The 13,156-nt window shown below is 54.6% G+C and overlaps 1 protein-coding gene across 2 annotated transcripts; it reads right to left on the bottom strand.

Moving 5' to 3' along the window:
• Nucleotides 1-1,303: 1,303 nt before the first annotated feature.
• On the bottom strand, nt 1,304-4,762 carry ZNF579 (zinc finger protein 579). Of its 2 annotated transcripts, none has more exons than XM_032263117.1 (2): nt 4,554-4,762; nt 1,304-3,412 (listed from the first exon to the last, which is right to left on the bottom strand). In XM_032263117.1, the coding sequence occupies exon 2, from the start codon at nt 3,408-3,410 to the stop codon at nt 1,722-1,724; it is 1,689 nt and encodes a 562-aa protein (XP_032119008.1). In that variant the 5' UTR covers nt 3,411-3,412; nt 4,554-4,762; the 3' UTR covers nt 1,304-1,721. The 2 variants fall into 2 exon arrangements, with proteins under 2 accessions (XP_032119008.1, XP_032119007.1); XM_032263116.1 differs by having other exon boundaries at nt 1,304-3,877; nt 4,554-4,759.
• Between the last annotated feature and the right edge of the window lie 8,394 nt (nt 4,763-13,156).

The following is a 13,156-nucleotide window of genomic DNA, read 5'->3' as shown; positions in this document are numbered from 1 at the left end:
CCCACCTCCTAGCCTTTGCCCCTGTTTTTTCTCTGCCTGGTGTTTTCTTCTCACAGATGCTTCTTTCTTACACTGGGTTCCCTCCATCTTCATTCAAATCAAACATGGCCTCACCAGAGAAGCCCTGATTCCCCCATCCTGCTCTGCCCATTCCCCCATCATGTTATCTGGTGGTTTATCTTGGTAGCCCTTATACCTGGTGCTACATTGCATTCTGCAGGACTTTTTTCAATGATGTAACGTTCTAGATCTGTGCTGTCAAATATGGCAGCCACCAGCCACGTGAGTTTCTTTGGCCCATGAAATAGTGTGACTGAGGCCAGGCATGGTGGTTCACACCTGTAATCCCAGCACTTGGGGAGGCTGAGGTAGGTGGATCACCTGAGGTCAGGAGCTCAAGACCAGCCTGGCCAACATGTCGAATCCCTGTCTCTAACTAAAAATACAACAATTAACTGGGTGTGGTAGCAGGCTCCTGTAATCCCAGCTACTCAGGAGGCTGAGGCAGGAGAATCACTTGAACCCAAGAGGTGGAGGTTGCAGTGAACCGAGATTGTGCCACTGCACTCCAGCCTGGGTGAAAAAAAAGAAAAGAAAAAAAAAGGGTGACTGAGAAACCGAACTTTCACGTTTATTTCATCTTAATGACTTTACATTCCCGTATTCTAAATTTAAATGGAAATAGCCCACGTGTGGTTGCTGGATACCATATTGGACAGTGAAGATGTAGAATATCCCATCATCACAGAAAGTTCTCCCAGACTGGGCAAGATTCCAACCAACAATTAGCTGGGTGTGGTGGCATGCACCAGGGAGGCTGAGGCAAGAGGACTGCTTGGGTCTGGGAGTTTGACACTGCAGTGCGCTATGACTGCACCACAGCACAGCAGCCTTGGCAACACAGTGAGGGAAGAAAAATTATGGAAACTTTTCTAGGGGGAAAAAATGTTATGTTGAACAATGCAGGGCTAGAACTCCAGCTCTTTCAGAGGAAGCCATTGGCCTCCTCCTCCTCAGGGCCTAGTACCACCACTGGCACAGAGTAGGGTGCGGTAGAGATTGAGTGAGTAACACGCTCAGAGATTCCACAGGGCAGGGGTGACAATTATCTGTCATCTCGCATTCCTGTTTCTTGTGAACCCAGGCTTCACCAGCTTCTTGCTTGGTTGAGGGCCACGTATTCTCTGATGCCTCTGTCTCCTTCCTGCTCTGAACCTGAGCTCAGAGTCCGCTGGACAAATCCTAACTCGCCCCAGCGCCCCCAGCCTGCCCCCACCTCCAGAGAACACCTCGCTCTCTCCGGTTTCACGAACTCACATTTATTCACAGACAGACAAAGGGACAAGGACAGACCTTTGCTCACTGGGGACCCCCAGGGTCTCGGAGTTCCGAAGAGGTGATGGTGTCCAGTGTGTGTAACGGGGGACAGGCAGGCGGGGGCGTCCCCACCAGTCTCCATCCCTCTGGCCAACTGTCCGCCGCCTTTTTTCCCAAGTCGTCCTGCCTTAAGACACATGTTGGGGTGAGCGGTTCCTAACCAGCATCGGGGGTTCTGGGGGCGGGCCATGGGGAGTGAGGGGCAGTCCGGGGTCCCCTACTCCTTAGTGTCAAGGGCATGAAGGGGACGGGTGGGTGGACAGAGGAGGCGGCTCCTTCAACTTCCCTCCTCCATTCTGCAAACAGGAGCTCAGGCGGAGTGGCAGAGGGCAGGGCGGCGGAGGTCAGGAGGCCAGGCCCCCCAGCCCGCGAAGGTGAGCCTTGCTGTCTGCCTCTTCTTCCTCCATCTCAAAGGCTGAGTGGTCTTGGCTGTCGAAACAGGAGGCGCTGAGGAAGACAGGGGGAGCCGGCGGGGTCTGGGGTGGGGTCCCCGGAGAGGGCGGCTCTTCCTTAATGTTTGCGAGAGGCAGTGGGAGCCCTTCTTCCTCCTGCTCGGTCTTCAGGGACGGCGGCGGTGGTGGCGACGGCGGGGCCTGGGCCTGCAGTGCCTGCAGCGCGGCGGCCCTCTCCAGCTCTGCGCGGTGGCAGCGCTGGTGGCGCAGTAGGCTGTAGGCGCGCGAGAAGCGGCGCGGGCAGCGCGGGCACGGGTGCGGGGCCGGCCCCCCGGCGTGCACCTGTGCGTGGCGCGCCAGGTCGGCCAGGCGTTTGAACTCCCGCTGGCAGCGCACGCACTGAAAGGGGCGCGCTCCCGAGTGGGTCACCCCGTGTTGCCGCAGGTGCGCGCGGCGCCTGAACCCTTTGCCGCACTCCGGGCACCAGAAGCGCGGCTCCCCAGCCGGGGGCCGGGCCGGAGCGGTGTCACCTCCGTTCTGCCCGCCTCCTCCGCCTTCCGAGGCACCCCCGCACTCCGCCCCCTCGCCCCCCTCTGGCCCCTTCTCTGAGTTCCGTGCCCCCGAGGCCTTGTCGTCCTTCTTGCCTGCCGCGGGCAGCGGGGCCAGCAGGCTGAGTGGGCCGTGGACGCGGCGGTGCTGGCGGAGGTAGGAGGCGAGGCGGAAGGCCAGGCCGCAGTCTGGGCACACGAAAGGGCGGTCGGTGGAATGGACCAGCCGGTGGCGCGACAGGGACCAGGGCCTGGCGAAGGCCTTGAGGCAGATGGAGCACTGGTGTCGCTTGGGGCGCGGCGGGGGGCCCCCTTCACCCTCCTGTTCGCCCTCGGGGCGCAGACACGGGTGCGCCTTGAGCTCACCCTTGGTGGCAAAGGCCTCGCGGCAGCGCAGGCACAGCAGTGTCCAGTCCGCCTGGAGCAGGACCTGTTTCTCCTCCTGCCGCCCGGCCGCCAGCGCCAGCTCAGCCCTCAGCTCTGCGGCCCCAGCCTCGGCCTCCTCCGACTCCGACTCTCGGGGTTCCGCGGCGCTGGCGGGCGCAGGCAGCGTGGCCGGCTCCCCCGCAGGCCACGTCTCGGGCCACGCTGCGGCCGCCTCCTCTTCCGCGGCACTTGACGCAGCAGTGGTGGGCTGCTCCGCGCCCTCGTCCTGCGGGCCCCAGCTGGACTCGGCCCCCTCCTTGGCCACCCTCTCGATGGCGAGCTCGACCTCGCCGCCGGCGTGCTCCTGAGCCAGGTGGCGCCTGAGCTGGGCGGGCTCCGGGAAGGTGCGGGGGCAGGCGGCACAGCGCAGCGGGGGCTGCGGCCCGTGGCCCCGCAGGTGGCGGGAGAGGTGTGCTGGCCGGCGGAAGGCCTTGGGGCACAGCGGGCAGGCGTGGGGCCGGAGCCCCGAGTGGCTCAGCCGGTGCCGGGAGAGGTAGTAGGGGAAGCGGAAGAGGCGGCCGCAGGTGGGGCAGGGCAGGGGCGCCCGAGGGGCTCCAGCGCCCCCCCTGCCACGGCCACGGCCTCGACCTCGGCCTCGGCCACGGCCACGGCCTCGGCCACGGTGAGGTGGGCTGCCCTGGGCAGGCGGAGGAGGCTGCGGATCCATGCCTGTGGGGAGAGAGGGAGAGATGGCAAGGGGGGCAGAGGTAAAGAGAAGTGCGTGGGGTGTGGCAGAGAGAAGCAGAGACAGAGACAGTCGGAGATAAAGAGGCAGAGAGGGCAGGTATTCAGCCAGGGGAGAGAGATTTGAGACAGAGACAAAGGTGAGAGACACGGAGGCGAGGAGGCAGAGATGGAGAGACAGGGAGAGAGGCAGAGATCAGAGACAGAGCAGGGAACAGAGACAGGGGAATGCAGAGATGGGAGACACAGAGAAGTGCAGATGGACAGACAGAGACCAGGAGACACAGACAGACAGGATGGTGAACGGCAGAACAGAGAAGAGAGGGAGGAGAGCGAGAAACACCCAGCAGAGAGACAGAGACACAGAGAAGAGGAAACAAAGAGACTTGGAGGCCCAGAGGCAGAGATAGTGCAAGCAGAGCGATCAGGAGAGCAGCGGTGGGTTGGAGGCTGGGGACATGGAGACAGATACAGAGGGAGTGAGACAGGGTAGAGGCACAGAGGGGGCAAAGTCAGTGACCCGCTTCTGCTCCAGGCCCCCCGGCCAGGCTGAACGTTTCGAGAGGGGCTGGGACACAGCCCATGGAGCCTGAGTGGAGGGGTGGGATTCGAAGCCAGTAGGCCCCGGAAATGGAGCGTGTGCCCAGACGCCAGGGGCTGGGAGAGGCCCGGGAGTAGGAGGGCTCAGACTTCTGGTCTGAGTTGGGAGGGGGCTGGGGGCCCAGACTCTTGGGACTGAGGGAGGTGGGAGCTGGGGATTGAGACTCCTGGGTCCAGGCTGGGACGGAATGGGGAATCTGTTACGGAGGAGGTGTGGATTCCTGGGTCCCGGTGGAGGAGGGGCTGGGGAGGGGGCTGGGCTCCTAGGACAAGGGGGAGGTGCGGGCTGGGGACCCAGCTGCCTGGAATCTCCAGGCAGGAGGCGGCTGAGGACTCACCCCTGGACCCGGGAGGGAGGCTGGTGGGGACAGGGGTCCCAGGTCCCAGAGGGGGGCCAATCTCCTCTGGGCCAAGCCTGCAGCTCCCCGAAGGCATGATCAGCAGAATTGGGGCCGGGTCGAGGCCTTGAGGATTTCTCAGCCCCCGGCCTGGGGCTCGGCCCTGGTCGCTGGGGCTGGGCTCTTACCTGGCCTCCTTGGCTCCTTTCTTCCTTCCCCACGGCGGCCAAACGCGGACGGTGGTGGCGGGGAGGGAGGGGGGACCCGAGTGTGGTGGGGGGTGGAGGAGGAGGCTGGGCTCGGTGTCACCGCCTAAGCCTTCCCCCCCGGAAACCCAGCCTTTCGTCGGAGCCTGAAAGAGGAAAGACTGGCTAGGAAGCCGGAAGCGGGAGGACGGGGGACCCAGGGAGGGGAGGGAGGGCAGTTTGCACCACAGGGTCCTGTGAGAGGAGGGGGCTGGGGGCCTGTCCCCTGGGCTCCCAGAGAGCATCGGGTGCTGAGGGGCCTGGGACGCTGGATCCAGCCACCCCCGGCTCCCCAACACACACACACACACACACACACACACACACACTCATTCATTCCTTCAACAAATACACATTTATCAAGTCCTGTCTGTGCCAGGCACTGTGTCAAGCCGAGGGGGTGGCTGGGGGAGGAAGATGAATGAAGTAGTGACAGAGGCTTCAGAAAATACCGGCACTCTGGCACTCTGGATTAGAACCTGGCTCCAGCCTTCCCTTGGCTGCCTGCGTGAAGGATTCTCCCACCTTGAGCCTCAGTTTCCCCTCTGTGATAAGCCCCTTCATATAGTCATTTGACCCTAAGTGACCAATATTTACTGACTATCTACTACAGGCTAGCCTGCATATATTTTGTTACATATACGCATATTCCCTGGGACCTTAGCAACCAACGTTTACTGAGCACCTACTATGGGCTGGCGCTGTCCTTGGTGCTGGAGCCACAGTAGCAAAAACAGAGGCCATTCGACCCTGTCCCCAGCGAGTTCATGGTCTGATAGGGAAGCCAGGCAGACGCGGATCAGACACGCTGGAGTGCGTGTGGGGGAATGTGTGCTCCAAGGCAGGAAACTGCTATGGGAATGCAGAGAACAGAAGGCACTTAGCCGAGCTCACACTGGGAGGAGGTGATTCCTGAGGTCTTTCTGGAGGCAGCAATATTTCAGCTGAAATCGGCAGAATGAAACCCAACTGGCCACATCTCAAAAACCTAATGTGGAGGAGAAAAGGCATTTTGCAGGAGTATACCTGAAGCTTGACTCTGTTTGTTTAAGGTTACATTCCTGCCAAACAGTGTGAATGAAATTGTGAGCAAACAGGTCCTTTCATACCCAGCTGGGGCAAGGAGAACTTGGAACAGTCTTACCAAGCCAGCAATTCCAGGAATTTATTCTTCAGCAGCATCCACTCGAAACTACACAAAATAATGTCTGTACCAGGTTAATCATTGCAGTACTGCACATCGCTGCAAAAGGCTGAAAACAAGCTAAACTCCCATCTGTAGGAGATTTGAGTAATAAATCATGACTGATCCATGCAGTGGAATACTAGGTGTCCATAAAAAAAAAACAAAGAAGCTCTCTGTGTGAATGTATGGAAAGTCTCCAAGTGATAACCTGTAGAAGAGAAAAAAAGGAAGGTCAAGTACAGCCTGCAGCCTGTTCTGGGCTGTGTGTGTTCTGGGATTGTGTCCAGATGAACTGGAACAAGAGAGAAGAAACTGAAACTGGCAACATAGTCTAACTTCCAGGACAGAAACTTACTACACTCTATCCTTTTTATCCTTTTGTTCTTTTTTATTATTATTATTATTATTTTATTATTATTTGAGACCGGCTCTCCCTCTGTTGCCCAGGCTGCCTGGAGGGAGTGCAGTAGCATGATCTCAGCTCACTGCAGCCTCGACCTCCTGGGCTCAAGCAGTCCTCCCACCTCAGCCTCCTGAGTAGCTAGGACTACAGGAGTGTACCACCACATCTAACTAATGTTTGTATGTTTTGTAGCCATGGGGTCTCCCTATGTTTCTCAGGCTGGGCTCGAACTCCTGGGCTCAAATGATCCACCTGCCTCAGCCTCCCAAAGTGGTGGAATTACAGATATTAGCCACTGTGCCCAGCCTTTTGTGCTTTTTGAACTTGAAACCCAGCAAATGTGTTATACACTCAAAAAAGTAAAGGAGGCCAGGTGTGGTGGCTCATGCCTGTAATCTCAGGACTTTCGGAGGCCAAGGTGGGCAGATCACCTGAGGTCAGGAGTTCAAGACCAGCCTGGACAACATGGAGAAACCCCATCTCTACAAAAATACAAAAATTAGTCAGGCGTGGTATTGTACATCTGTAATCCCAGCTACTCAGGAGGCTGAGGCAGGAGAACTGCTGGAACCCAGAAGGTGGAGGTTGCAGTGAGCCGAGATCGTGCCATTGCACTGCAGCCTGGGCAACAACAGCAAAACTCCATTTCAAAAGAAAAAAAAAAGAGCTCTGGAACTAAGCATTGTGGATAGTTGCGCAACGTTTACTTAAAGCCATTGAGCTGTGTGCTTTAAAATGGTTAAAATTGTAAATTTTATGTGTGTTGCCGGGCGTGGTGGCTCAAGCCTGTAATCCCAGCACTTTGGGAGGCCGAGGCGGGTGGATCACGAGGTCAAGAGATCGAGACCATCCTGGTCAACATGGTGAAACCCCGTCTCTACTAAAAATACAAAAAATCAGCTGGGCATGGTGGCGCGTGCCTGTAATCCCAGCTACTCAGGAGGCTGAGGCAAGAGAATTGCCTGAACCTAGGAGGCGGAGGTTGCGGTGAGTCGAGATCGCGCCATTGCACTCCAGCCTGGGTAACAAGAGTGAAACTCTGTCTCAAAAAAAAAAAAAAAAAAAAATTTTTATGTGTGTTTTACAAAAAAAAGTTAAAAGACACACCCACATTCTGCTTACCAGCTCTAAAATAATAGGGATACAACTGACTCCCCATGAGCCACCCCCTCCAAAATTTGATTGCCACTCCTATCTCAAACATAACTTCTATCTTGAATTTGGTGCCCATTATTACCAGGTATATTTTAAAACTTTTATTCCATGGTATATATTCTTTAAAATACAGTATTATGGACAAGGTGCTTTAAAAAAGCATGCTTCTAGTCTGGGCACGGTGGCTAATGCCTGTAATCCCAGAACTTTGGGAGGCTGAAGTGGAAGGATTGTTTGAGCTCAGGAATTCAAGACTAGCCTGGGCAACATAGTGAGACCCCATCCCTATATCATTTTTTAAAAAATCATCCTGAGGCTGGGCGCGGTGGCTCAAGCCTGTAATCCCAGCACTTTGGGAGGCCGAGGCGGGTGGATCACGAGGTCAAGAGATCGAGACCATCCTGGTCAACGTGGTGAAACCCCGTCTCCACTAAAACTACAAAAAATTAGCTGGGCATGGTGGTGCGTGCCTGTAATCCCAGCTACTCAGGAGGCTCAGGCAGGAGAATTGCCTGAACCCGGGAGGCGGAGGTTGCGGTGAGCCGAGATCGCGCCATTGCACTCCAGCCTGGGTAACAAGAGCGAAACTCCGTCTCAAGAAAAAAAAAAAAAAGAAAAAAAAATCATCCTGCTGATTCGCTACCATTTCTTCTATCTCTCTGTGAAGTGGAACTTCTTCTTTTTCTTTTTTTTCTTGAGACGGAGTCTTGCTCTATAGCCCAGGCTGGGGTGCAATGGCATGATCTCCGCTCACATCAGCCTCTGTCTCCCAGGTCCCAGTTCAAGCAATTCTCCTGCCACAGCCTCCCAAGTAGCTGGGATTACAGGCGTGAGCCACCATGCCCAGCCAATTTTTGTATTTTTAATAGAGATGGGGTTTCACCATGTTGGCCAAGCTGGTCTCGAACTCCTGACCTCATGATCTGCCCACCTTGGCCTCCCAGAGTGCTGGGATTACAGGCGTGAGCCACCGCGCCCGGCCCAGAACTCTTTACTTCTTTCCTTTTCTTTTTTTTGAGATGGGGGTCTCACTCTGTCTCACAGGCTGGAGTACTGTGACAACATCATAGCTCATGGGAGCCTCAAACTCCTGGGGTCAAGTGATCTTCCCTCCTTAGCCTCCCGAGTAGCTGAAACTAAAGGTGTTCACCTGGCTGGCCTGCCTTCCTTCCTTCCTTCCTTCCTTCCTTCCTTCCTTTCTTCTTCCTTCCTCCCTCCCTTCCTTCCTCCCTCCCTTCTCTCTCTCTCCCCCTTCCTCCTTTCTCTCTCTCTCTCCCTTCCTTCCTTCCCTCTTCCTTTCCTCCCTTCTTTCCTCTCTTTCTTTTCTTTCTTTTTTTTTTTTTGTAGATATGGGATCTTGCTTTCTTGCCCAGCCTGTTCTGAACTCTTGGTTTCAAGCAATCCTCCCACCTGAGCCTCCTGAAGCACTAGGATTACAGGCATGTGCCAGCATGCTCAGCCTAGTTCCAGAACTTTTTCATCAGCCCAAACAACCCTAAGCCCATTAGCAGTCATTCCCCCACTCCCTTCTATCCCTGGCCCAAGTCAGCTAATAATCAGCTTTCTGTCTCTATGAATTCACCTATTCTGGACATTTCATATCAGTGGAAGCATACAACATGTGTTCCTTTGTGGCTAACTTCTTAAATTTGCATAAAAGTTTTCCTCCTCCCCCACAAAGGATATTGCCCCACCTTTTTAAAAACCGAGAGATGGTCTTTCTCTGTCGCCCAGGCAGGAGTGCATTGGCACAATCATAGCTCACTGCAACCACCACCTCTGGGGTTCAAGAGATTCTCCCGCCTCAGTCTCCCAGATAGCTGAGACTACAGGCATGCACCACCACACTGGGTTAATTTTTGTTTTTTTGGTAGAGATGGGGTCTTGCCATGTTGTCCAGGGTGGTCTTGAACTCCTGGGCTCAGATGACCAGCCCACCTCGGTCTCCTAAAGCACTGGGATTACAGGCGTGAGCCACCACCCGTGGCCAGCACAATGCTTCTAAGGTTCATCCGTGCCGTAGCATGAGTCAGTGCTTCATTCCTTTCTGTGGCTGAATGGTATTCCATTTCATGAGTGCAGTCATCCCTCGGTGTCCACAGGGGATTGGTTCCAGGACTGTCCTCGGATTCCAAATCCCTGAGTGATGGAGTCCCTTACAGCCTCCTATCTAAGGGTACAGAACCCACGGATGTGGAGGGCCGCTGTCGCCTACATTTTCTTTATCCATTCATTTGTTGATGGACATTGGGGTTGCATCTATCTTTGGGCTATTGTGGATAGTGTTGTTAAAAACATTTGTGTATAAATTTTTGTTTGAACAGCTGTTGTTAATTCTTTTGGATATATATCAAGGATGTGTGTGCTATTTTATCATCTATATTTTGAAGGTTTGAAAGATAGAGGAGGAGAAGTGGGGGAGGAGAAATAATAATGAATTCAGGAATGGAGGTGATAGAAAAGAAACGTTAAGCAGAGAGCACAGCACATGGAAGGGGGTTTGGTCTCTGCTTCCCCAGCACGTGGCGAGGGATGGGGCTGGGGGTCTCGTATTAAGGCCATAAAGGAGGCCAGTATGCTGGTGAGCGGCCAGAGCTGCACCCAGCGACCGTGCCGGGCCTCCGAGTCCAGGCTAAGCTTGGACTCATTCCAAGTGCACTGAGAAGCCATTGAAAAGGTTTTAGAGTCACATGATCCGATTAGTGTTTTAGAGAAATTCCTGTGGGACCCGCGTGCAGGCTGGGCCGGATGCGGGGGAGACCGAGGTGGGGAGCCGGGAGGAGGCGGGGCTCGCGCCCAGGTGCTAGAGGGGGTCTGGGCCCCACGACCTCCGGCTGGGAAGGTGGCTCCCTGGGCCGGGGGCGGGGCTTGTCGCTGATTGGCTGAGGGCTGGACTCAGGCTGCCAATCCCACTGTTTCCCCCTTCTCATTGGCTCTCCTGCTTCCAGCCCCCCTCCCTCCCGTCCAGCCTCCAGCACCCAGAAATCACATCCTCTCACTCTTGAGCCCAACACCCTCGTGTCCATGGCTCCCCATCTCCCTTGGAATAAAATCCAAAGCTTCCCTTCTGACCCCTACGCCCACTCCCGCCCCCAAGGCTCTGCCTGCCTGGACCCGGGGCCCCCTCCCTCCCTTCCTACCTCTCTCTCCGCGTCGCACCGCCCTCTGCGCTCTGAAGGGACTCAGGGCCTTTGCACGTGGGGTTGCCCGGGCCTGGAACGCTCTGCCGAGGTTTCCATCCAGCTTCTTACGTCCCTTGCTCCTCCAACTCCCTGGAGACACCTGTCTTGTCCACCCAAGCTAAAATAGCCTCCTGTCACCCTCTAGCCCTCACTCTGCCTTAATTTTCTTTCTTTTCTTTTTTCTCTTTCTCACTCTTTCTTTCTTGTCAGGGGTTATTTTATTTTATTTTATTTATTGTTAGAGTCTTGCTCTGTTGCCCAGGCTGGAGTCAATGGCATGATCTCAGCTCACTGCAACCTCCATCTTCTGGGCTCAAGCAATTCTTCTGCCTCAGCCTCCCGAGTAGCTGGGACTACACGACGCGCAGCTAGGTTTGTTTGTTTGTTTTGTATTTTTAGTAGAGACAAGGTTTCGCCATGTTGGCCAGGCTGGTCTCGAACTCCTGACCTCAAGTGATCCGCCCACGTCGGCCTCCCAAAGTGCTGGCATTACAGGCGTGAGCCACCAAGCCCGGCCTTTAATTTTCAACATGATACGTATCACGAACACACGCTAGGCAACATGTGAATGTCCAATGGATTGCCTATCTCCCCTCCCACTAGAATAAAAACTCCACGAGGGCAGGGGCTTGTTTTGCCTGTCTGCTTAACGGCTCTGCCCACAGGTGGCTGCCCGGGACAGACAAGTGGCTTAACAAGCATTTGTGGATGTATAAAAAGGGATGAAGGGCGGGGAGGAGTCAGGGGGACTTGGGCTTCGATACTGAGATGTGAGGCCGTCCCTGAAAGGAAGCAGGCTTGGTGGGCCGAGGGAAACGCCAGCTCAGCTCCAAGGTCCGCACGCAGGAATCAGCTTGCCAAACACAGGCGTGGGAGTTGCCGGCCTCTGGCTTGTAATTAATGCTTTGTAGCGGTTGAAATCGTCCTCAGGGTAAAATTCCCGCTCCGGTCCCCTCCTCGCCCCCAGCCTCAATCAGCGCATCTATAAAATGGGGCCACCATGTGACGCGTTAGGTACAGCGTCCAGCCCAGCACCGGGCACTTGTGAGACACCCAGGAGATGGGATGAGTCCCTCTCGTTACTGCCTCAGAAGAGAAAGGATTGCGGTGCAGGTGAAGTGGGTGGGAACCTCAGCCTCGCGAAGTCCCTATTCTTTACTCCCTAGCTGGGGGCCATCTCCATGGCAACGCTGGCGCCTTTCCATTGCGCATCTCCCGAGCTGAACCTGTCTCTAAGCCCATCTCGCAGTGGGCGGGTCTTGTCCCTGGGGGCGGTGCCTGCTTCGAAGGGGGCGGGTCTTGTTTCTCGACGGGAGATATATATTTTTTTTAATTTAAGACGGAGTTTCGCTCTTGTTGCGCAGACTGGCGTACAATGGCGCGATCTCGGCTCACCACAACCTCTGCCTCCCGGGTTCAAGTGATTCACCTGCCTCAGCCTCCCAGGTAGCTAGGATTACAGGCATACACCACTATGACCGGCTAATTTTGTATTTTTAGTAGAGACGGGGGTTTCTCCATGGTGATCAGGTTGGTCTCGAACTCTTGGACTCAAGAAATCCTCCTGCATTGGCCTCCCAAAGTGCTGGGATCATAGTTCACTGCAACCTGGACCTCCTGAGCTTAAGTAATCCTCCCAGCTCAGCCTCCTGAGTAACTGGGACTACAGGCATGTGTCACCACACCCGGAATTTTTTTTTTTTTTTTTTTTGTGTAGACAGAATCTCAATATATTGCCCAGGTTGGTCTCTAATTCCTGAGCTCAAGCTATCCTCCTGCCTCAGCCTCCCAAACTGTTGGGATTACAGACATGAGCCAACTTGCCTTGCCTAAAATATTTTGTGAAATATAAGACACACAGATTTTTTAAAAACGCACATACTGGCTTGTTTGCAACAACAAAAAATAGCTGTGCACCTCATACTGGCTTGTTTGCAAAAAAACGTGTAATACAAACACACAATTGAATAAATAATTATCCATGATCATCAGATTAAGTACTAGAATTTTGTCAACTATAAGCAACCCTGGAAACTTTAAGGATATCCCCTCCCGCTTAACTCGTCCAGCCCACTATTCTGAGTTTTATAGGACAATGTTGTCCTTGCTTTTTTGTATGGTTTACTATGTACTGACAATGTATCCTAAACAATAAATTACCGTTTAGTTTTACTTGCATTAGAATGTGTTTGTTTTTGTTTTGGAGACAGGATCTGCCTCTGTCGCCCAGGTTGTAGTGCAGTGGCATGATCTTGGCTCACTGCAACCTCCGCCCCCCCGCCCCCTGTCATGCTCCAGCGATCCTCCGGTCTCAGCCTCCCCCGAGTAGCTGCAACTACAGGCACAGGCCACCACACCTGGCTATATTTTGTATTTTCACTAAAAACGGGGGTCTCGCCATGTTGCCCAGGCTGGTCTTGAACTCCTCAACTCAAGCAATCCTCCTGCCTTGGTCTCCCAAAGTGCTTGGATTATAGGTGACTCTAATTTTAAAGGTCTTGTCCTACTTGAAGCTTTGAAACTTCTCAGGAGAAAAGGAAGACCTGTCTGTATTTAGGGGGTCTGCCCTAAGAGATTCCCCATCCTCCTTGGAGCCAAGGATCAGAAAACCAGGCGGTAG

Source organism: Sapajus apella, unplaced genomic scaffold, assembly GCF_009761245.1.
Source record: "Sapajus apella isolate SASKATOON/1434 unplaced genomic scaffold, GSC_monkey_1.0 scaffold135, whole genome shotgun sequence".
NCBI lineage: Eukaryota > Metazoa > Chordata > Mammalia > Primates > Cebidae > Sapajus > Sapajus apella.
The sequence above is the reverse complement of the archived record's forward strand: the minus strand, read 5'-3'. Positions and strand labels throughout refer to the sequence as shown.